Source organism: Aspergillus thermomutatus, assembly GCF_002237265.1.
Source record: "Aspergillus thermomutatus strain HMR AF 39 chromosome Unknown NODE_31, whole genome shotgun sequence".
Taxonomy (NCBI): Eukaryota; Fungi; Ascomycota; class Eurotiomycetes; order Eurotiales; family Aspergillaceae; genus Aspergillus; species Aspergillus thermomutatus.
The window spans coordinates 142063-165791 of NW_020798080.1; the positions used below are offsets into that span (position 1 = coordinate 142063).

Here is a 23729-nt window from a genome sequence, read left to right on the forward strand (position 1 = left end):
AGTTCCTGGCCAAACAATATGATGTAGCAGTCAACGGCCAGAACACAACCTCTCTGAGTAAACGGTCCTAGTAATCAGAAAGTAGATGCATTTACTTGCGGAAACCTGAGGCCAACTAGCGCATGTGATAGCCTCAGGTATCCATTATTGTTTGATTGTTTCCCCCATCTCAAAGAACGCTGTCTCTTCTGTTTACCTTGTACAATTTCACCATTTATTCTTACTGCTTTCTGTTTTTACCTTTCCTGATTCTTTGGAGTCTTCCCGTTTTCGCACCTTATGCCGCTCTTATTCTTAGCTTAGACTTGACATTCGCTGATTCCCCCGCACATCGATTCCCTTCTTATCTTCATGATCTCTCACTCTCACTCTCATTACAATGTCTTCTAGGGCAGCGTCTACTGAAGCTCCCAGCCCGAGCAATAGGAGGGTCAGCAGCACTATCAGTGTCATATTCTATGTTAAAGGACTTCTTGAACTCACAAAGGCCTACTAGCTCGATCTTAACGACCTATGTCGTCTCAAATCAAAGCCCTCTCTGTTGGGGATCGTCAGTGTGAGTGACCAAAGTGGAACTGTAGAATGTCCAGCAAACTAACGCGATCTCGAGTAGAGAACTCACCACGATGTATATCACACCCATTTTACTTTATATCTTCGGTTGTTGTTGGCTGACAAAGGGATTTCCCCTTCGCAGATTGATAGCCATCAGCCTCTGGATGATGTCCTGATAGTCTCGTACTCTTCAGTGCCTGAAAAAGACTTGTTCGAGTTTCTAGAGACTGGCGCCGTATGTTATTTGTTGAGATCAACTTGTTTCAAAGGCTAATCTCTTGAAGCCACCCAAAGGCTATGTCTATGTCAACTTTTCGGAACCCTCGCAAGGGAACTCTCTTCTGCACGAGGATGATCTTGAACTTATTGATCGAGCATTAGGCACTGGCGAGATTGTCAAACGAGATCTGGATGACACTCTTAGTGGTACAGTTATTGGTGCTGCCGTGACCTGTACGCTTGAGCCCATTGCATATCGAAAGGCAGACCCCATGACAGGGGAAGAGGGACCACTGCAGTTTGCCGAAAAGGCCATCAAACGTGGCAATTCTCCAGGATCCATAGATGAGGAATCGACACCCCCTCTGCTCCATAATGTCCCTCTGTCAGAGCTTCAGAATTACGAGGAGTTCACCGAGGGTGACTACATAGTCTATGAACAAAAGTTGGGGGTTGTGCGTGAGGTTGAGCGCGATGCAGTCGTGCTTCTCCAAAACCAGAAAGCTGTGTCACCTCTGGATCCCTTTGCTTTGGAAATACCTATCACTGTTGGTACCGACAACGTTGTATCATGGCCAAGCAACCAGGATGCCATGAGGTCATATCCTCTGCCCGACGGCGACTACCTTTGGACCGTGGAATCCGAGTTTGTCTTTCCTGGACAATTCACCCTAACATCCTCGAAGAACTTGAGTCGAGGAGACTGGTCTCCAGAAACGGGCTCCAAGTCACAACCAGAAGGTCATGTCCTAGCCACTCCTGCCATGGATATTCACGTCGAATGGCTCTGCCCCAATGTCTATGCTGCAGGGCCGCCATATGGTGGGAATAATAGTGAAGTTATCCGAGCAACAATGCTACAAGGGACAGCCATGAAGTGCGACTTCGGCAAGCTACCCACCGAGGGGCTGAATGAAAGGACAGTCAGATCGGACACGTGGGTTGAGGTGGACCCCGGAGATAGGGTTCGCTTTCTCAACCCAGCTGATGCAACTAAGTACAACTACAAGCCCATACCACCAGACCAGTCCTTTGGTTATGACATAAACCTTTTTCGCGTGGTATCCACCCGAACTGAGGTGACTGTTCAGTGGCAGGATTTGAGTGTCACAACCGAGGCCGCTACCTCTTTGCACAAGTTCAATGGTGGTGGTGATGATGAGGTCTGGCCTGGAAATATTGTTGTCTTGAGCGAAAGTCTCGAGACTATCCGATCGTCTTGTTGCCGCCATGAGTCGCATCGCGCCCCAAAGGTTGGCGTAGTACAAGCTGTTGACAGCGGAGAAAGAGTAGCATCCGTTCGCTGGTATAAAGATCCAGACATCGAATTGCTCCATAAGGGGAACATGCTGAAACCAGGTTCCAGATTGGGTGAACTGGGTGATACCGTTACTCAAGTCTCCGTCTATGAACTAAGCTTGTATCCCGCGTTAGGAAAAGCATTGGATGACCTAGTGCTCCTGGTTCCAGAAAAGGTCCATCGGTCAGTTTTTCCACCAACACCACGCGATCCGCCCGCGGTCACTGGGCCTTCCTTGTACAGCTTTCTCTTTCCCATGAACTTCTTCGAGATGTCCATGTATCTTGAATCCATGAAGTTGGCACTCTTCAAGTCGGAAGCATTCAAAGATGGAATCACGATCGATTCTTCCCCTCTACCTTCTCGTTATGTTGTACATCACGATGAGTACAACGGACGGTCTCCTTGTGACTTCCTTGGCAGGATCGTCTCAGTGGACATCGAGGGCAATATTACCGTTCGACAAGTCGGTCGCAACACTTGTCGTGATATTTGCGTCCCTTTGGAGAGAATACTCATGGTGATTGATGAGGATTACGATGTGCCTCCCTTGCCCCTTCCACCGCTTGACATGCTTGGCTTGCCCGGCTTGCCCCCTTGGACATCAAATCCCTTCGTGCTCAATCGAACATATGAATATGAAGGTGGTGAGCGACTTGATGACGACAGCAACGATGAAGAATGGTTGACAGAAGATGCTTCCGGGGCGGATGACGATTTCGATGATGATGATGGCTTTGATGACGACTCGCGCCATGTGATTAGCGTGGAGGAATCTGCGGCCCCGAAAGTAGCTGAGATCACTATCACTGGTGAAATTGTTGAGGACCAGGAAGGAAAAATCGATGCATCCAAAGCCAATGATAATTCTGGTGCATCTATTGCACAGCCATGTCCTTCACCATCTACGTGCCCTCCAGGCTTTTCCGTTCTGGAGAGTGATCCTCCCTCTGATCACCACTTCATATCAAAATTCTCACCTGGAAAACCGGGGTTGCGGATTAGTCGTATCCGGAAGGAATATGAAATTCTCGAGACGTCGCTGCCTCCTGGTATCTATGTTCGGAGCTGGGAATCTAGGATAGATCTCCTACGAGTTCTGATCATTGGTCCACAGGGCACGCCATACGAGTATGCTCCGTTTGTGATTGATTTCCAATTCCCTGAGGATTATCCCAACAAGCCTCCGGCTTCCTTCTTCCACTCATGGACCAACGGGCTGGGTAGGGTCAATCCCAACTTGTATGAAGACGGTCGAATCTGTCTTAGCATATTAGGTACTTGGCCAACAAAGAACCCGGAGGAAAGCTGGTCGCCCATTAAGTCCACGGCCTTGCAGATACTGGTCTCCATCATGGGCCTTGTGCTGGTCAAGAATCCATTCTACAGTAAGTATGTCCTCAAATTTCTAGAAGTTCAAAATCACTCAAATATCTCACAGATGAGGCCGGCTATGACGTCCTCGCTGTGGACGACGACCGTCGTGTCGAGTCCTCACAGTACACGGAAAAGGCATTCTTGATGACACGGAACTTTATTAAGCATGCGCTTCAACATCCAGTCGCTGGCTTAGAAGACGTCGTGACTTGGAACTATTTGAGATTTGAGCGGGAAGACGATGCCTCTAGTCGCCCGCATTTCTTACGCCGGGCTATTGACTCGGCCGTTAGAATGATTGAGCATCACAATAACACCTCGGCTACCGATAAGCTTGACGAGGAGCACGCAGCAGCTCCATTTGTTTCTCGTCTTAGTCTTGGAGCCGTGGTAATGCTGCGGAAGCACGTCACTGATCTTGAGAATATCGAATCGGCAATCACTGCCAGTGACTCTCGAGAAACACGGCTCCAGTGAATTTCTGAGACCGTGTTGACATCCAACGTACTTCTCGGTCGATGAGAGTAATGGGCCAGGGAAAAACTGCTTCCACTCGAGAATCAAGCAAGCCCTAGGCACCAGGATAGTCAGTAACTCAGACTGCTATGCTCTTGATTTCGACCAAGGCATCGCTTGACCTCAGCTGATGGAGGTATGTCGACAAGGAGGACAATTTCACGTTTCGTCGCCTGCCATTCGGAGTACATATACCTCGAAAAATGTGTAATTACAACGAGTAGTTCGAGTAGAACGCAATTGAAACGAAAGAACGACAGAGCAAAGGGGCCAGCTGTCACATTGAGTAGATCGTCTATCCTACACTGTAGCTAAGCACTTGTTGACTACATGCCGCCGAAAATGCATGCTCGCGAGATTCATCAAGCTCTCAGGAAATCAAACTGCTATCCTATGTTACAATCAAATAGAGAGCACCATTAAGCACCATTAATTTGGGTCGTAGGTTGTTGTGTCGTGGGAGTATACACTGCGGTGTTGGTCTTTGGCGTGTTCCGTTCGTCTTCCATCCAAAGAAAAGCGTCTTCTCTCCATTTTCTCATCTCGTCTCCATCCTCTCCTGCTCCACGGTTCTTCTCGCTCCCGTTCCATCGGTGCTGCTGGCAGTGTCTCCGATCTTCGGGAGAAATTGCGATAACTCTGTTTGTTTATTGTGGGTTTCTGTTCGATTTGAAGAAGTAATCCTCTAAATTCTGTCGTTTACTCATCGCGCGGACCGCGTCGTCGTCTGCTGCCCATAAAATATGGGAACTTATCGCTTGGGTAAGCTTTTTCTCTATCTACAAATCGCTCCGTGAATTATTTCTTCATCAATTGGAAGTCCTCAACAATGGTTTCTCTGTTTCAATGCTGTTAACAATCGCCTGTATTCATGTCATGGTTTGAATTGCCCGAGGCGGTCATATGTCAACCGTCCACAAGAGAGCTGCAAGTGTGGATAATTGTCGTGATTCTCCTCGTCAGTCTTGTATCAATCCAGTATTTTCATATCTACCTTAGCCACTCATGTGTCTATCTTACCACTCGATCATCAATCTCAGTTCCGAGTTTTCTTCATCTTCGGGCATCAAACAAATACACTAACATCAACCAGACGCCGCCTCAACCGGCCGAGCGGGCTGCCAGAACAAAGAATGCAAAGATGAAAAGGTCAAAATCGGCAAAGGCGAGCTCCGTCTCGGCACCTGGGTCGACACCGAAAGATTCCAGAGCTTCTTCTGGAGACACTGGTAAGTTAATCCCTACCTCTTAGGCTCGGAATATCAGACTGACACGCGGCCAGGGGATGCGTCACGCCTAAGATCATCACCCACCTCAACGAAGCCGTTGAGGAAGCGAGCGGTGACTCGAAGGATCTCGACGCCATTGACGGCTTTGAGGAACTTCCTTCGGGGTATCAGGAGAAGGTCCGTAAGGCTCTGGAGCAGGGACATGTTGACGATGAGGATTGGAAGGGGGTAGGTCTTTGCATTAATTCTATGGATATCGAGTTTATACTAACACACGCTTTAGGATCCTGAAATGAATCGGCCGGGCATGACGGGCTTTCGCAAGCGTGCCCCAAAGAAGAAGAAGGCTGACGAGGAAGAGGTATTGACTCCGCGAAAACCCCATTCTACGCATATCACTAAGGCTCTGACAGGCGGAGACCGCATCCGAAAAAGAGGAAAAGACTCCCAAATCGAAGAAACGGGGCCGTGCCCAGACTGACAAAGACAAAGCCGAGGAGAAGGCTACCGCGCCCAAGACTAAAAAAGCCAAGAAGGGCAGCCGCGCCAAACAAGAGAGCGACTCCGAGGACGACCAGCAACAGGAATCCGACGAGGAGGAGGTCCAGCCCAAGCCAACCGTTACCAGAAGAGGCCGGGTTTCCAAAGCTGCCGCTGAGGAGAAGGCACCCAAGGCGTCTGAGAAACTGGCTGCGAAGCGTCAGCGCAAGTCCGTAGGTAAGGACGGTGATGCGGAGGCCGAGCCAGCTGAGGAGAAACCCAAGCGTGGTCGCAGAAAGAAGTCGACTTAGGCTGGAGCTCATGCTTTTCGAGCACTTCACACTGAGCATTGTTGCTCGACGACTTGTGGGATATCGCAGCATGTAGTGGTTCTATCTGGTGTTTCCTACGTAAGCATTACTTTATGAAAAGTTTGATGATGCAGGTCTAGCTACCTAGTCATCCATGTATTAATATTAATCGACATATTACTTTATGCTCCCAATTCATTCATTACGAAATATCCAGACCTTGAAGTTGCTGGTGTTACAACGCTTAGCCTAGCATTCTAGAGGAACAGGCGCAAAATGAGGTGGCCGAATCTCTCAATTCCTAGATAAGGATCATTCTCCCATCATATCAACAAGCTGCTAAATGCGTCAAGGGATTAGACGCATACATAACCTAGCATCTTCACATCCTCCAATCAATCTGAACAACAGAGATGCATGCAAGAGCGGAGTGCTTCTACGAGAAGCCTTCAAGGAGTGACATCTGAATACAGAAAGCAAGCCACAAGGTACGCCAGTAAGATTAAATAGCGTTAAAGCCAATGGTTGCTTCAACCACGAAGGGGCCCACCTCGGTAGAAGCAAAGAGTGAAAATCAGATCATGAGGGAAACGACATGTTCAGTCTGGTTGCAAGATTGGCACAATCTGAATAGGTTACTTGCTGTTCAATGCTTTGGGACATGGTTTCATTTGATTCATCGTGATGATGTACCATTAGACGATTTTGAGCGCTCGATCACTGCCGTCTTCGGAGGAAATTTTGTCAATTCTCAAGTGACAAGTGCACAGAGGAGAACTTACTCGAGTCCCTCCAAATCATCCATATGGTTGCACATCGCAACGAACAAATCAAAGTAAAATTTATGGCCCATCTCCATGTCAAATTGCATGGTCCCGCTGCTCTTGAAGATATGACGGGCGCGAATGATCATCGCTAGGTAATGAGCGCGCAGTCGAGACTCAGATTCCGGCGTGTTGTCGTAGGCATACCGAGCGGATCGCAGGATCACATCAATAGGGACGCCCCTCTGAAGTCCTTGCTTGCGAAGCGCAAGACTTTTGAGTGTCTCCAAGCCGTATCTCTCGGCCGCACAGTACACAGCAGTGTCCCGGAGGACTACACCGTTGATGGCGGAAAGAAAGACTGTCGCTGCGCTTGATTCGCGACTGTTGATACTAGAGGTGTCCTGGTAACCTTCGAGTTTGAATGAGCTTTGGCTTTTGTCATGCACGATGCGCGGGGTGTAGTCGCCCTTGTACAGGAACTCGAGGACACAGGACAGAATTTCTGGCTCTCTGGCAGTGCGTCAGTAAGTTGAAGAGAACGGTAAATGGGAATTCTGAACTCACTCGTCGGGCAAGCCTAGAACCTTGTCCATATTATCACCTACAAACTGGTCCTTTAGCACAGGATGGAAGAAAGGGGAACGGGATAGGACATCCTCATGAGCTACGAAGCATCGCCGATCCCGACCCACAATCAATGTAACTATAGGACTCGTGAGAGGACTGCCTTTCAATGGTCAGTGTCAGCTTCAAGGATGCCATATTCTTCCGGAGAGAAGTTGCACTCTATCACAGGGCTTATTTATATAGCTGATGGATGGCAAGCCAAAAGCGCGAAAGACCACTCACGCTTTTGTGGACTGGCTCTTTGGACTCTCTCCCCCCTGCTTCTTCACCTTCGAATGTCCCTTGTACATCTTTCTGAATGACTTGAAGGACTTTTCCACTCGATCACGCGAAACGAATGAACGTTTGGATGTCATGGTGCTAACATTATTATCCAACAACTTCAGCAGAAAAGACACCAGAGACAACCAGGTGATAATGCAAAAGAGCGACAGAAGAAACCAGCACAATGGAAAAGACTGGACGAACTTGTCGATAAAAAGAAGCGACGCTGCCGAATCATGCAAGCTGCATGTGGGGAGTCCTGGAAGCTGTTCCAAGAAGTGTATCTTCTCGTGGCTGTGGGTCTTCATTGAGAAGACCATACTAGAAGAACACAGTCTCGAGACAAGCTTGGCATACGAGAATCCAGTTCAGATCCGCGTAGCACGATAGCCGACTCTGGGAAGCGTGAGGAAAGGAGGAAGAGAGAAGAACATGAAAATGAAGTTCAAGTGGAAGCGCCGAGTGACAGCTACGAGATCATGTGATGGGATTAGCAGCTGACAGGGATGCCTATCAGAATTAAGACCAAGATCAGGCAGACGAGCTCGGAATCATCCATCCAACCTTGATCTATTTAAGCATGACTACAGACAGTATTGAGTCTGGACTTTCAACGAACATGACTCAAAGAACCTCGAGCGCGGTCTTATGTGGAGGCACGCCGCACACAGCACTCTTGAACCGTTGCCTTTGCCCAAGACATGTTTGTTGAGGCCTTTAGATAGATTTGAGAACTCTGCGGTCTGTAGATCTGACAGTCCAGGATCCCGCGTAGAGATCTACAGTACCCCTGTAGTCGTGACAGAAGGACCCGAATCGCCCTATGGTCAAGTCCGGATGGAAGATGCAGTTCAACCAACATGGCTTCAGGGCATTATTGCTCAAACGACACCCTCCAGGCGTATGCTAGAGAGATTTTCACATGTAAGTGATCACAATCCGATATATTATCTCAAAGGGAAACTCGATTAACATGGGCCTGTGGCTGGATATACTCCGCGATCAGCTAAGGACCAATCAGGTCCTATAATCACTTCTCGGTCCATTATTCTGGCTATCGTGGCTGTGCAAAGGACAAGAGCTGAGTGGCTGATGCGGGGTCTTTCACATGATCGATCATGGATGCCTTGGGCATGATATCATCGCATGGAAGCCACTTGACAGGGTAATCGAGTTCCTGAATCAACAGGCTTGTAGTCAAGAAGAAAATTTGATGGCTAGGTCTCCTGTCTACTAACAAGTCAGAAGTATTTCTCCGAGAACTCTACATTTAATGAATATTGATCGCTGTGGCGAATTAACTCTGGACTACTATATATTTCTCCCCTTTGTGCAGTTTGCCAGGGATACCTTGTTTTCGAAAGTTAAGACAACGCAATGTCCCGCCGATGCTCTCCTTTCGTCCAGCCATCTTTACCCATTTAAAGAGCGTTCGGTACATTCTTTCCTTCAAACAATTCGATTTTTGAGAGAAACATCGAAACAACATCTGACATTAACCTACCAAGATGCAGCGCTTTAGTTATCTACAGAACTGGAGGCGCCCTTCGCAGGCTGAGAAGCCACATGATCCAGTCCTTACAACTGAAGACGAGCAATTCCTACAGTCCATTACTGCTCAACCTACAAAGGCAGAGGCTGCATTGTCGTTGAACGGTGATGAGAATGTCCGACCGCCTGCCGATACCTCAAGCGCGGAGGCACATAATATTCCCCTACCAGTTTCCCCGATCGAGGAGTTCAAAGAGCTTGGTGAAAAGGAGCGAAGAGCGAGCAATGCTGGAGTCGTCCGTACAGATTCGAAGCTTTCCCATGTTGAGAGCACTCCACCTTCAGACAAACAGAAGGGAACATGGAATTGGCTGCGTAGGAGGGGCACAAGCTGGAAGAAGAAGGTACGGCGCCATTTTTGTGAACTCCTTTGTTTGGAAGTCTTGTAAGATGCATTCTCACATCCTGACTCCGTTTTAGGACAAAGAAGCGACAGCACCAGGAGATCTGAATGACTCGCGGGCCCTTCGATCCTCCGATCCTGCCAACAGCGAAGCGAAACAAGAGACTGATGACATGACGGAGATCTTGGAGCGCCTCAACTTAGCTGCAGATAACAACCGCGTCTTCTCGATCAGTGATGAGACCCAGGAGCTCCTGCGCAAATTTAAACTCATCTTCAAGGACCTCATGAATGGTGTACCTACCGCTTACCACGACTTGGAGATGCTCCTTAGCAATGGCAATAAGCAGCTACAGCAGACATATTCGCAGCTCCCAGGCTTCCTTCAGAAGCTGATTGAGAAACTCCCGGAGAGGTGGACCGAGACATTGGCGCCAGAAATGCTCGCAGCGGCTAGCGAGAGGGCCAGCCGAACCGGCCTCAATGTTGAGAATGTGGGCAAGGCGGCTGCAGCTGCTAATAAGATGGGCCTCAAGGTGCCAAATTTGAAGGAGCTGGTTGGTAAACCTGCCGCCATTGTGGGCATGCTGCGGTCCATTATGGCATTTTTGAGAGCGCGATTCCCAGCAGTCCTGGGAATGAATGTGCTCTGGTCTTTGGCTTTGTTCAGTAAGTATCTCGCGCTAACCATTACCTGTGACATACTCACGGCGAATCTTTCACACAGTCCTCCTATTTGTACTCTGGTACTGCCATAAACGTGGCCGTGAGGTACGCCTAGAGAACGAGCGTCTGGTGACAGAAGAGGAAATTACCAGATTGAACGAGGAATCCACCGAAGGAAGGATACGTACTACTGAGACGCTCATTACGACAGCGGCTCCTGGAGCATCTGTCGCTGAAATCCGCGAAGGCGTCAAAGAAGCACAGCAAGCAGGAGAATCAGCCCCTGCTACCGCTGAGACAGGACAGGACGAAAGCACTGCTACTTCTCCGAAGCCAGCAAGGTCAAAATCAATCTTATCTATGTGGTCAAGGTCCCAGACGAAGCCGACACCCAAAGTTGAACCTTATCCCGGGACGTGAGCACTGAGCAGTATCCTCCCGGAACCTACCACTCCTGTCCCTCATCATTCATTTTTCAGCTTCTCTTTCGATACCACTTTTTGGAAACGTGTTACTTTTCGGGATGATCCATTTAGTATTGAGTCACGCAATAATGGTAATGCTGCAATGAAGAATCAGACGTTGAAATTGGCCACTTGTTCAGTACTACTACTAGTGACGAACTAGGACGTTCCATAGAACATCACGAGCCATGGTAGTGGATCGGACCGGCTTGTAAAACGGGGGTTCCGAACCCGAGTGGCAATCATTCCTCTCTCTATCTAGCTCCTCGAACGGTTCCTCGTTTCCTCCACCGTTGCCTGAATGACACTGTACTCCATAACCAGACTTCATCCCTGCATCAAGAGACAAAACGATGTCCTCAGACTGAAATCACTCTGACATATCTGAAGCCCAAAGGTTAAAGTTGGCTCTAACGTTGTGGACGGGCCCAGATTTTGGAAGCTACCGCCATGCGAATGCCATTCCTGGCTTTGCACATGATGCGGCAGAATGGAAAAATTGGCTACTGCGGGGTGCAGCAGACCTATTGGCCAATTAGAGGTTGTGGATTGTTGTCGATCGCGTGTAAGCAGGATCCAGTGGGTTAGGGAGTTTGGGTAAGATCCGCCGGTTCTAAGTATAACAGCAGCAACATCATGGTACCTTAGTAATAACATAAACAGGGGGGAGAAGGATTTGAGGGTCCTGTCTGTATTTGAGTTGTCTAAATTGGTGAATCTTTGTAATATCTGCCATCTGTTAAGGAGCAAGTGGCATGAGTGATCTTTCATCTTTCCACGTGATGTGTGGGGACTGTAAGTAATTTACGGAATATTTTAGATGAGGATAGAGTGTACCTAGAATAGACACCAAATGAAAGGAGTATCACTGCTCTGTATCAGTAATTATTGGTATTTGGCTCTAGTAAATTTGGTAATCATATTCGATGTCTATTTCGTAAAGCCAACTGCTACTGCATATACAGCAAATGTGTTTGATATCTTGAGTTGCAGCAGCTGTCCCTTTACCGCTCTTTTGAACCAATAGTACCAAGGTGCAATATGCATGTCGAAACGGCAAGGTAAGGTATGCCTGAAACCCGACCTGCGAGGCTGCGATCTGTAAGACGGCGGAGATTATTCTCAAATCCGCCTCTGATCATCTTTCCCATTCTGCATTTCCGCCGTTGCCACCGCTGTGGGGAATAGAGGAGGAGAGTCTTCCGGACTATTGGGAAATGAGGCAGAGCGGCAAGAAGTGGACAGCTATCAGTTCAGGGACTCCAGTGATATCAAATTGCCTAGGTACAGAGTCTCTATGATAATCTATCTAGATCAATCCTGAGGGAGATTGAGACACAAGATCGAAAATTTTCGTGAGAACCTGGAAATGATGGACTATGGTTGGCCCGCGGTAGCTTGGCCAATGGCCACCACATCGGTGGAGGACCTCTGCAAGTCTGCAGGCAGTATCTACCTAGGTACCTTACTCCAAAGTCTGTATAGTATTTGGCTGTAGGTGTAGGTAGCAACTAGCAAGCCCGCCGGCCGAAGCAGAATCTCGTATTAATATTGTCGGTATGTTTACTTATCTATGGCGTTTACAATTGCCAGGGTGCATGAGATGCGACGCAACATACGATTCAGCTAGAGTGTCAGATCTGATAGATCATTTCTGAATCCGAGAGGAAATTTTTGGTGGGGTTGATGATGCTGTTTTGCATAGGACACAGATCAATTAGCACCCTGGGCTTTGGGAGGCGTTCACTACTAGTACTAGTAGGTAGTATCTAGTACTACCTATCTACTGTATGAGGTATGAGGTATCACCGTATCAGGCAATGGAATTTGCTTTCTTCTGTTGAAAGCCCCTCCTCAATGATCATCGTCAGAGGCTTGGAGCTTTAGGAGTTAGAATCTGAGCGGATCTGCATTCTTTGCTTGTGTACGGAGTACTTGGGCTTAATCTAGGACTGTTGGCTCTGCCGTCCCGTGTGAGGGTAACAGGTAAGGCTATTCTAATCAAATAGTGTTAGATTAGCAATTTGAATGATATGAAGGCATGCTTTCAATTTGTGTGGTATCATGGGATGTGGTAAGCAGCTTGGGTAAATTGAGAATTCAAACATATATCGTGTCTTGGCAACAGAAAAACCAATACTGCCCGATTAACTCGGTTGGTTAGAGTGTCAGACTTTTAGGTATTGCATACATCCTCTCTTTGGATCATATTCTTTTACAACCTTGGCGGAGAATAGAATAGGTGCTAACTAACCTACAATACTATATCTGTCGTGTGTCATAGTCATAATGACTTGACCATCAAATTCGGTCTCGAATCATCAAATGAGTCACCGAACCTGTTAGCCCCCTCCAACTATGGTTGACTGATGGTCTATTGGACGGGAGCACTATGATTCAGGATTATCACCTCTTTGCTGTCATTTCTTCGCTTGACCGCGGACATGAATGTTCTCTGAAATGTTCACGCCATCTGCAGTCTAAGGTACCCGACTGCCTTACACATGCTCTGCACATACACCAGTCTCTTGACTGTATCTGATCAAGCAGGTTTCTATTGTTCTCTAGTTAATGAGTAGAAAAGTCTTGACCTATTCATCTTGACTCGATATTGACGTCAAGGACCAAGGGATTTGTCCATTCAACAATGTTGTATTGTTCCTTGACTGGAGTGTTTCATCGTCTTCCATTCAGGCTTTCGTAGTTTCTGAATAATGATTGGCTCTTGAATGATCAGAAAATTGCTGGCAAAAAAAATGAGAAAGGAGTAAAAAAAAGAAGAGCGGAAAATGCGGTGAGCTTCAGCCGACCAATAAGCATTGACTAAAGTAAAGCTTGTATCCAATCAACACACAGAATGCTGAGACTGGTTATTAAAGCCCCACTGCAGTTGGAAAAATCGGTCCGCCCCAGCACCTGTCCACTGCAGTCTGTCTCTGCGTCCGAGGCCGTTTTGCGCTGTAAGCCTGTAACAGCCAGACTACCCGCCCTGCCCAGCAGTACGAGCAGTGCCTACCTAAGTATGGCCTCCTCTTCTATGATCCTTCTTTTCCCTTTCCCATCCAATTCACCCTCATCTCTCTCCCAACCACCAACACCGTGCTTTTACCATCTATTTTTCTAAATCCTTCAAAATACTTCAACCCATCATATATCAGATTTCGTCAAGGTTTCAGTGCCAGAATGGCTTTCGTTGAGCTGTAGATCACTCACTGGGGGGCATGTCCTATGCTCCTCAGTCCAGCAGCTCCGAGTAACTCCCAATTTGACTTGACGATATCTGTTTCTCTTTCGACGCAAACTGTGAGAAAGCGTCGAAATTGCCCCTTAGTACATTCACAGAGGAAGCACTTTTGGCGTCCGTTGAGGACTTGAGGTGCTTTTGTGGTCAGCGAAAGGTCTTCGTCCTCCTCCCCCGTCTCCGATCCCTTGTCGTCCGTCATCACATCTACCTATCCTCCTCTCAAATCTCGATTTACGATAACGAACCAACCTTCCTTCTTCTGAAACGACATTTTACGAATTGACGGTTGAAACTTTACCTTCCTTGCTCCTCCCGTTCTCGAATCTCGAACCTCCAGTTTTTTGGAGTCTCTGACGCAATTGATCCGCCCATAACGGATATCAAACTTTGTCAACACCCAGGCCGCTGAAACCCAAAGCCCAATACAACAATTACCATCGGACGAGCCCCGCTCAATAAAACACAAACAATTCTATTATTATTAACACAATGTTGCAAACTAAACCCCACAAATCACCCAAAGGTGTTATCAGAGATAGCCGTGCGCTCAACATCATGAAGCACCTGGACCCCAAGGCTGCGAGCCCGTCGTCACGGCGGTCCAACAAATCTCTCCCTCTCAGCTCCTTTACCACTGACCATAGACGAAGAGCTTCGACCTCGTCGATCTCCAGCGTTTCCTCGGTCTCATCTATCGAGGCTCTCAGTGACGATGCCAATGAATCGGAAGAGGACGCTGATGATGAAAAGGAACAGCCAGCTGTTCGTGGCCCGTCTTATGGTCGCCGTGACAAGGGCCATAAGTCGGGCATTAAGTCTACAAGCCGGAAAAGGGTGAGACTTTCCGACGATGATGGCTATGACGGTCAAAGAAGCAGCGATGAAAGTGACTCAGATGAGAGCTCGGACGATGTATACGCTGCTGTGGACGATATCAGCGACGGAGATGATGAAGACCAGGATGTTGAAATAATGGAAGAGCTGCTGATCGTCGAGTCAGAGGACGAGCACGAAGTCGGCGACGTTTTTAAGACTTCCACCGTGTCTGAGCTCGAGTTGACCGGGACCAACACTTTTGAAGATCACATGCTTCTTTCCGCTGCCTCGTTCTTTGACGAGGATCAGCTCTACAGTGCCATGGAAACCTTTGGCGAGACTGACTTCGCCAGCGAGGCGGCTGCAGAGACGTCCATGCCTAGGCGTGTGCATTTCGAAGAAGATTCCGATTCCTCGTCGGATAGCGACTCGCATACAGAGGATGATATACCAAGTGATTTCCTGCAACAAGACAGTCTCGATCCCCAACTACGTCGTATGATTGAGAACGACAACGAGAACTACAGCAGCCGCCGTCGCCAGTCCGATGAGTTGTTCGCTGAGTCGGACTATGGCCATTCGAACATTTACCACGTCGAGTCTGACGCCATTCCCGAGGGATCGGAGTCGAGTGGCTATGAGAGTATGCAACATGCCTGGACTTGTACCTCAATTCTCCTGCTGACCTGTTTGAAGCCGATGATGGCGAGACCACAGATGAAGACCTCCCACCACCCGCAACAATCACCCACCCCCGTTCCATTCTCCGTCGCGATTCCTCCGCCTCTCTGCCTCCCGCCGACGAGAACAAAAGCAAACCCCCTACTCGCCGGCGCGGTCCAATCTTAGGTACATTTGTTGCAGACCCCCACAAACCGGTGGCCTTGGTCGACTGTACGGGGAAACATCTTGTGATCATTCCAGCCTATGCCTCATCCCGCCATGACTGGCTTGAGTCTGCCACCAACAGCATTTGCGGCACTGCCAACAATAGCCCACGTGCCACTACGATGCACCTGATAGACGAGAGCGACACGGATGCTCTGGTCTCGCCGAACCGTCACGACCTGAGTCCGATGTTGGCATCTAGTGCTAATCTAATGATGACGGCCCTTGGAAACGACATCGCCCCGGGTGGTCAAGTCATGGGTCCTCCGGAGGCATTTTACCCATCTCGTGATTTTGCCATTGATAGTTCCTTTGAGGATGACGACGACGACGATGATCCGGAAGCCGCCTTGAATGTGGAGGATTTCATCGACTTTGGAGACGGCTCCTCCGATGAGGAGATGGACAAGGAATTTGACGAAGACGCGATCACTTCGCCAATGGCCACTGCATCCATGACAGTTGTAACGGGTACTCCAACCCCTAACCGTGGTGGCGATTCACAACAAGCCAACAGTGCTGAACGCTTCCTGAACCATCTGGATCGTGGCATTGTGACGGCCTTCCGTCGCAATCACAACAGATATCAGGCCTTGTTGCGTTTGCCCCAGCACCGCGAATTCATGCCTGCCAATTCGCCGTCCCGGCCTGCCAGCGTCTTCCGTCATGCCAGACATGCAGACCAGCGCACTCCTACTCGGAAACGCAAGGCTAGCGGGTATGCCGGTGGTGAGGCTGTGCGACGGAAGCTCATGGATGCCCATCGGCGCTCTCAGATTCCTTTCTAAATCTTGCAATACTACATGTCGTGCCGCAACTTGTGATGGACGGTTCGAAGGAATTGGATGAGTTCTGTTATTCGCCGTCTGTGTCACAGCATAGACTTTGTCTAGCAGGTCCTCTAGATATCGAGCTGTGGGCTTGTTTACACAGACGAGTAATGATTGATCTAGCGAGTCAGAGTTGTTACTTTCGATGCATCTGAGCGCAAAAATGATCATTTATGGTCACGGGAGCTGTACTATGGATACATGTTCGAAGACCAAAAGTCGATGCCTTTGAAAGTTGTGGCGTCTGGTTCATTTCAGTTTCAAAGCATCCATTGTAGATCTGAGATCTACTCATTCATCTACTTTGGGTTTTTTACTTCTTATGGGCGCAAGCAAATACCTCACGGATCCTGGATTCTCTTTTTTCCATTTATTTGTCTTTTTTCCATTCTATGGTCATGATGTTATACCAGCCATGTGAGAGTCATATACCAGCAATTCAAAAACAGATTGAAAATCTCTTAAGCTGCTCATTGCTCCATGTAACTCATTATGAAAAGAGAGACCATCCGGCATTTTCGGAGATTTTGAAGAGTGGAAATCTTCATGTTTACTTCCGTACAATCTTGTCCTGCCGGAACCTGCTCAAAGCTTTTCACTCATAGTGCCTCGACTTTTCAAATGTCAGGCAATAGTCGCATAGATAATAATATCTACGACGGATTCTGCCGAGTGCCGACTGCAGGCATCGTGCGACATTGCCAAGGACACCGTCGACGCCTGGAAGAGTCTTCGAGTTCGAGCTTGAGATATCCCTCCGAAAACAGCCAGACAGAAGTGCTCACTGATCAGTATCTACATACAGAGTACGGAGCACTATCAAGGCCGTAGCACAAGTACGGAGTACACTAGAGCAATTCGACTTCTTCCTTTAGGCCCTTCCATTTACGGAGTACTCTGTCGTCCGTGCTGTAGACTCAACTAGCCCATCTGTCAGTGATTGAGCACTGGCACTTGAGGTGAGAATGGACTGAGACTCTCCACAGTGACTACTACCTTACGCTGAACCCCTGGGGCTGCAGTCAGGTAGCATCGGCACAAATACATTAGTACTGCTAGGATAGCTACGTTCGTAGCTCCTAGCAACAGCTAGACTTGACCAGGCTAGAGCTCCGTCTTGCATACATTAAGTGGCTGCTGTATGGTTCCGAATGCGATGCCCCGAGGCTGTAGTACAGTACTACAAGTCTACAGTGGAGGAACTGATCCATCCTGAGCATGGACTCGTGGGTAGAATCGATGGTTCGTCCGCGCCTCAGCGGGAAATAAGGTGGTCGATACTATTGCTCGAGCTCTTGACTTCGCTCCAGCTGTAGGATCCCGTGCAGGATGTGACCATGGCCATGACTATGACCCTGGCTGTGATCATGAAGGTATGCGGGATGATTCGCTGGATGTGAAGATCATGCGGGTTCGAGTTGATGGCGGCTATGTCGAAGAATAGGACAGCCTGATGAGGGTCTGGTTCGTGATCATTATCTGTTGCTTGTTTGGATGATTGTCCACGGAGGTACTCAGAGTAGGTAGACACTTGGTCTTGGAGTCGGTAGAGCAAGTAATCTATTTTGGATAAATATAGCATTCGGCAACGTCATTGGGGGACGGTGAGACTGTAGGAGTTTCAGGGCGAGACGCCAGCGATCTTGGCTGGGGGCTTGCTTTTGCTTCGTTTATTTTGATTTTGGTTTTTTCTTTTGGAGTCAGGGGGTGTGATTCCTCTTTTGTTTGTCTGCATATCCTGCAGATTGCCATTGCATCTGTATGCTGTGGATGTAGAAGAGATTATCCTTGTAGAGTGTTGTGTTGCTGGGTAAATGGATGTGTCTATGGGATTTGTCGGAATAGGTGAGGGGTTTCTTTTCTCTTCTTCTCCACCCACCTCATCATCATTGTCCACCTCGATCCTGTCCATTCATGCATTAGCCGAGTGACTTTTAACCTTTTGTTTTGTAATTATGATGATAATCATGATGATTACCACCTTTGACATTGTACAAGTTTGCCGCAAGGATGCCGATGCCACATCTGCAGATTGGGCGCCTGTTGATCACTGGCCACCGCATCTCTGCATTTTTGCAATTCTATTGAGTAGTTCCTACTCTTCTGCAGGACCAAGACAGTGACAAATAAGCTGCCATATATACCATAATCATAACCGCTGCAGGGAAGAATCAGACCCTCCAGGGAATCAGGGACTGAGGCCGGGTCTAGGCTGAGTGTCCCCGCAGTCGCCGGCATTCTCGCTTTGATTAGTTAGTCCATTCGAGGTATGTGAATAATGTGAGCTCGTCTCCATCAGAGTAGTAGTTCGTTTTACTTGACTCCTATGGAGTAGTCTAGTCTCTCTTCTCCTCGATCTGGACAACCCTGATCAAGATGATTGGTGGCTCTTCGCGCTCCCTGGTCACTTTCTGCTCTGTTCCTGCACTAGCGCGCGACTCCAGACCGACTGCATTTTCAGTGCATGACGGCCAATTGGCCCCTGAGGCGTTTCACATTCTCATCGCTTATTGGCAACAGGGTTCTTGTCTCTCGGTTTCACCGGCTAACTCAGGCACCACCTGCCAAACCACCTGCCAAACGGCTGCTGCATTATTGTTGATGTGTTGAAAAGAGGCGTTCCTCAGAATGTCTTACTTTTTTTTTTTGGGCTCAATGCTTGACAAAGATGCTCCGCCGGGTGTCCTGTGAATGGCCCGTTTGAACTGGCCCATTGTGCCAGACCACCAGGGCCTTTGTCCTTTGTGACTTTGTCCCTATTGATGGATCATGCGGGACTGGTGGTTGTTTCACTTGCACCTCCAGAACCAGTCAATGGCATGCAGTGTTGTAACTTGTAATGCTGTGGCTCGTCTCACGTCCCAGGGCCCTGCAGCCGGCTTTTAAAAAGAGCTGTATGCCCTCTTCCGCTTCAGAAGACCTAAGCGTTTTGTTGTCTGTTTTTCTAGTTCTATTATTTTGCCTTGGCTCTGACCAAGTCGACCCTCGCTTTCTTTTCTATCATTGTCGTTGCTCTTTGGTGGACTGTGATCCCAGAGACGCCCATTCACCCGTCGGATTCACTCTTTGTGCCTTCGGGGTCATTGCCATTATTCTATTCATAGACTCTGCTCTCGAATTATTGTTGTCGCTGGTGTACGATATCAATAATAGTAGTACTCTTCTTCTAGATCTTCTTTCGGCTCAACTCAACTTCGACCTCGACTCTTTCTTCCTGTCTTCATCCCCTGTCTGTCGCTCGAACACACATACAAACTCAACATGAAGGCCGTTTCGGTCACTCTCGTTTCTCTTTTCGCCGTGGCCCAGGCCACAGGCTCGGTGAGTGTCCCTGAAGTCTCTTGCTTGTATACCTTCCTGACTTTCTCCAGTGGTGGGTCACGGACAAGTGCTACTCCAGTCCCGAGAACACCGACAACGAGTGCACTGAACATCAGAAAGGTGGCTGGAACTGGTCTGACCTTACTACCGGTTCCTTCTCCTCGTATGGAGGCTTCGATTTCTCGGGTTTCACCTGCAGTGACAGCTTCAGCGCTGGCGGCAAGCGTAGCTTCGGTGGTGTAAGTCCGCTCAATCTTCTCCTTCCACATCACAAAAGCACATGCTGATCGCGCACAGGGTAAATGCATTGAAGGAAAGCTCTCCTCTGCTCCCAAGATCTCCTGCGGCCAAGAGCAAAAGGGGTTCTCCATTAGCAAGCTGCACCTCTCCACCTCCAAGGAGACCGACGTGCACATCGTCTATGGCATGCCTGATGGTTCGACCTGCCGTAACGTCGCTTCTTGCTCGCCCGAGGGCACCCAGGTCAGCAACGACCAGTGCGGTGGTGCCACCTCCGTGAGTTTCGAGCACCCCGAGGGATCAGAGGATGATGACTGTGACATCGGTGTCCACAGCATTGACTTTGACTGCTCTCCTGGCAAAACCACCTCGACTTCCACCGCTGCTGTGCCAACTGAGACTGGTGTCAGCCCCGAATCATCCTCCACTCCCGTTAGCCCGGAGTCGTCCACTCCCGTCATTCCCACTCCTCGTCCTTCCTCGTCTGGTGTGGTCCCCACGTCGTCTTCTGCAGCCATCACGACGCCCAGCCCTGTCAGCACTCCTGTCCAGTGGACCACCTCGACCGTGTACACTACTAGTGAGATCACCATCACCAGCTGCGCTCCCACGGTGACCAACTGCCCCGCCAATTCGGTCAGCGTCATTACTTCAACCATTGCAGTTTCGACCACCGTGTGCCCCGTTACTGCCACCGAGACTGCCTCTGTCTCTCTGCCTTCTTCTGTTGCTGCGGGCTCGAGCTCTGGAAGCTCGACCCCTGAGGTCACTCCTTCTGAGACTGCTACCGAGACTGGTCCATCCGAGACCGACACCGAGGTTCCTTCCGAAACTCCCTCTGAGACCTCCCCTGAAAGCACCCCTACTGGCAGCTCTCCCGTCGAGTCTAGCTCCTCCACCCCGGCCATCACGGCACCTGCGACGCCTGCTCCTTCCAGCACTGCCCCTGCCATCACTGGGGATGTCACCACGACTGTTGTAACATACGAGACTGTGACCACCTGCCCTGTCACTGAGACCATTACTTCCAGCGGCACCGTCACTACCTCCACCTACAGCACTGTCTCTACAGTCACTCTGACTTCCACTTCGACCATCTGCACGGCCTGCGAGGCCAGCACCACTCCCGCCCCCTCGTCGGTCGCCCCTGTCACCACTGGCCCTGCCACTGGCCCTGCCCCTGAGGACTCGACCACTACCGTGGTGACCTACGAGACTGTGACCACCTGCCCTGTCACTGAGACCATCACTTCCAGCGGCACCGTCACTACCTCCACCTATAGCACTGTCTCGACCGTCACTCTGACCTCGACCGCCACCGTCTGCACTCGCTGCACCGCGGGAAGCACTACCCTTCCCTCAGGCCAGTCCCCCGTCACCGCCAGCGAGACCAGCGACGTGCCCTCCGTGACCGCCACTCCTTCGTCCGTTCCCTCGGCCCCTTGCCCCAACGTCGTGCCCAAGTGTATCAACACCTGGCTCAACCTGCTCCCCAAGTGCGACTCCAACAGTGACGCCACCTGCTTCTGCCCGTCCTCCGAATTCACCGACAAGGTCATCGCCTGTGTGCAGTCCTGGGGAGCCTCACAGTCGGAGGTCCAGGCCGCTTTGTCCTACTTCACCGGTATCTGCGCGGCCTACGTGCCCCAGAACCCCGGAATCGTGACCGCCATCCCGACCACCATCACCCTGGTCCCCACCATCACCCCCACCGGCGTTGACGCAGTCACCGCTCAGCCTACTGGCAGTGCCACTGCCACTGCCACCGGCGCTGGGACCGTCACGCCCGGTCCCGAGGCCTCCTCCGCCCCCTGCACCACCATCACCTACTCCTCGTACACCGTGACGGTGCCCCAGGTCGCTTTCTCAACCGCCACCGGCGGCTCGACCACTACCGTCGGTCTGATCCCCGGCCCGGCCCCGACCTCGGGTGTCTCCGCGGGCACCACAACCCGTATTCCCAACCCCTGGCTGTCCTCCTCGACGCTGGTGACCCACCCAGGCACCGCGTCGGCTACTGCCTCTCCGACCACTGGTCCCCTCCTGTCCAACGATGCCTCCTCGGGCTCCGTCTCGAGCATGGTCTGGGCTGTCGTCGTCGCGGCCCTCTTTGGCGCTCTCTACTAATCTGCCTGCGAAAATGTGCTTTTCCCGTCGCAAAGTGTAACTGCTTGCAACCTCCGTTCTTTTTTAGCCCAGATAATCTCTGATAAATAATACTGTATTTCAGTCTCTTGCTGTTATTTCTTCCTGGACAATACTAGATAATGGTCGAGAGCCTTCCAGCCTGTTTGAGGGTAAAGGAATACAATACATCTGTGCCAATGTACCTGGATATGTCTTGGCTTCCCTTGGGTCCTTCTCATTAGTGACTTTACTAAATCCGTTCTGATGCTGAAGGGACGATCTATTTTAGATGATTACCAGCACCTAGTCTGGGTTGTCAACCAACGATCATTTTCTACCTAATACAAAGATCTTGAAGCACATGTCTCATAGACAACTGCTTGCTACACTACAAGGCTAGATATTTCCAGCACACTAGACCTACCTAGGTCCTATGATTGCTGGTTCTGCGACCATGGTGGATTGCACTACATTAGCATTTTCAGGTGAGTTTTTGTATGTATGTTGTTACTGATCAATACCGATATCATAAAATATGCTGAGACGAGATCTCGTAGACGAGTTATAAGTTCTTACCTTGAGGGGAAGGGCCACTTATCTGAATGTGTTGAGCATGATTGTTGCCGTGTCTCGTTCGCTCAAAGAGAGAGGGATTTGTTCTTCCATGGAATATCCTGTACTGCTACCCATAGAATTTTTGCTTCATGAATAGTGCGTTACACATTATAAGAAGAAGTAATGATCTCTGCAAAGAGCTCCTGCAATCAAGAGTGCATTGGCTTAATCTCAACGGTTCTGTACTCTGTATAATCGTGGAACTAAAAGTAAAACCCCACATCCTCCTCCCACGGCGCCCTCGCCCTCAGATAACTGACCCCATGCACATACCGACTCAACATGGGCTCCTCATCGATCGCACAATGCGGCCGTTCATCCCGCCCCTTGAACCAACCAAGCCCATACCTCTTGTTCCGGCTCACCAGCATCTCCGCCATCTCGGCATTGCTGAACCGTTCCGTCCCCACGAAATCATCTAGCATCCGCGACTGGTGCACGAACGCCAGGATCGAGGCAATGGTGTTCGGCTGGCGGGGCATAAACGGTCTCCGGTAACGGACGAACACCAGCAGCGCTGAGACGATGAGGACGGCAACGATGGCGATGGAGAGGATGAGCGAGGAGAGGACCGAGCGCGGGGTCTCGGAGCGGGCGTTGAGCGAGAGCGAGGAGAGCGTTACCGTTAGGATATCCGCGAGGATGGAGCCCGTGCCGACCAGCGCGACGAGGTAGTGTTTGTTCAGGAGGGCTTGCAGGACTAGCACGCCGTAGGGTGTGCCCTGGTAGTCGAGCGTGAGGGTCTGGTCTGGGCGGGCGCGGCCGTGCGCGAGGGTGTGGAAGGGCTGCAGCATTTTGAGGCCGAATTCGAGGGTGGACCAGAGCTGCTTGATGGTTGTTGCCAGGAGGATGGGGAGCCAGGGGGTAGAGCGGGCGACGGTTTTGAGGGGGGTGTAGGCGATTGCTGGGATGAAGGGGAGGGAGATAGCCATGGCGATCATGAAGGACATGAGAGGGATGGGGCGGAGGAGGATGGGGT

General features: G+C 49.9%; 6 protein-coding genes across 6 annotated transcripts; 4 read left to right on the forward strand and 2 right to left on the reverse strand.

The window, feature by feature from the left end:
• Window positions 1-379: 379 nt before the first annotated feature.
• Window positions 380-5987, forward strand: CDV56_109046 (uncharacterized protein; the record flags this gene model as incomplete). The annotated part of the gene is made up of 9 exons (XM_026762665.1): window positions 380-430; window positions 497-556; window positions 614-790; window positions 840-3462; window positions 3516-3899; window positions 5061-5196; window positions 5250-5424; window positions 5480-5557; window positions 5610-5987. The coding sequence occupies 9 exons, from the start codon at window positions 380-382 to the stop codon at window positions 5985-5987; spliced, it is 4062 nt and encodes a 1353-aa protein (XP_026616999.1).
• A 778-nt stretch (window positions 5988-6765) lies between these two features.
• Window positions 6766-7737, reverse strand: CDV56_109123 (BTB/POZ domain-containing protein; the record flags this gene model as incomplete). Its single annotated transcript, XM_026762742.1, has 3 exons — window positions 6766-7264; window positions 7319-7477; window positions 7604-7737. 3 exons carry the CDS (start codon window positions 7735-7737, stop codon window positions 6766-6768), a joined length of 792 nt encoding a protein of 263 aa, XP_026617000.1.
• Window positions 7738-9153: 1416 nt separating this feature from the next.
• Window positions 9154-10625, forward strand: CDV56_109147 (uncharacterized protein; the record flags this gene model as incomplete). The annotated part of the gene is made up of 3 exons (XM_026762766.1): window positions 9154-9540; window positions 9617-10208; window positions 10267-10625. The coding sequence occupies 3 exons, from the start codon at window positions 9154-9156 to the stop codon at window positions 10623-10625; spliced, it is 1338 nt and encodes a 445-aa protein (XP_026617001.1).
• Window positions 10626-14402: 3777 nt separating this feature from the next.
• On the forward strand, window positions 14403-16405 carry CDV56_109204 (uncharacterized protein; the record flags this gene model as incomplete). The annotated part of the gene is made up of 2 exons (XM_026762823.1): window positions 14403-15372; window positions 15426-16405. 2 exons carry the CDS (start codon window positions 14403-14405, stop codon window positions 16403-16405), a joined length of 1950 nt encoding a protein of 649 aa, XP_026617002.1.
• A 3303-nt stretch (window positions 16406-19708) lies between these two features.
• CDV56_109257 (extracellular serine-threonine rich protein) lies at window positions 19709-22135 on the forward strand (the record flags this gene model as incomplete). The annotated part of the gene is made up of 3 exons (XM_026762876.1): window positions 19709-19768; window positions 19819-20007; window positions 20066-22135. The coding sequence occupies 3 exons, from the start codon at window positions 19709-19711 to the stop codon at window positions 22133-22135; spliced, it is 2319 nt and encodes a 772-aa protein (XP_026617003.1).
• An 818-nt stretch (window positions 22136-22953) lies between these two features.
• CDV56_109287 (DUF3433 domain-containing protein) lies at window positions 22954-23682 on the reverse strand (the record flags this gene model as incomplete). Its single annotated transcript, XM_026762906.1, has 1 exon — window positions 22954-23682. The coding sequence occupies one exon, from the start codon at window positions 23680-23682 to the stop codon at window positions 22954-22956; it is 729 nt and encodes a 242-aa protein (XP_026617004.1).
• Window positions 23683-23729: the final 47 nt, after the last annotated feature.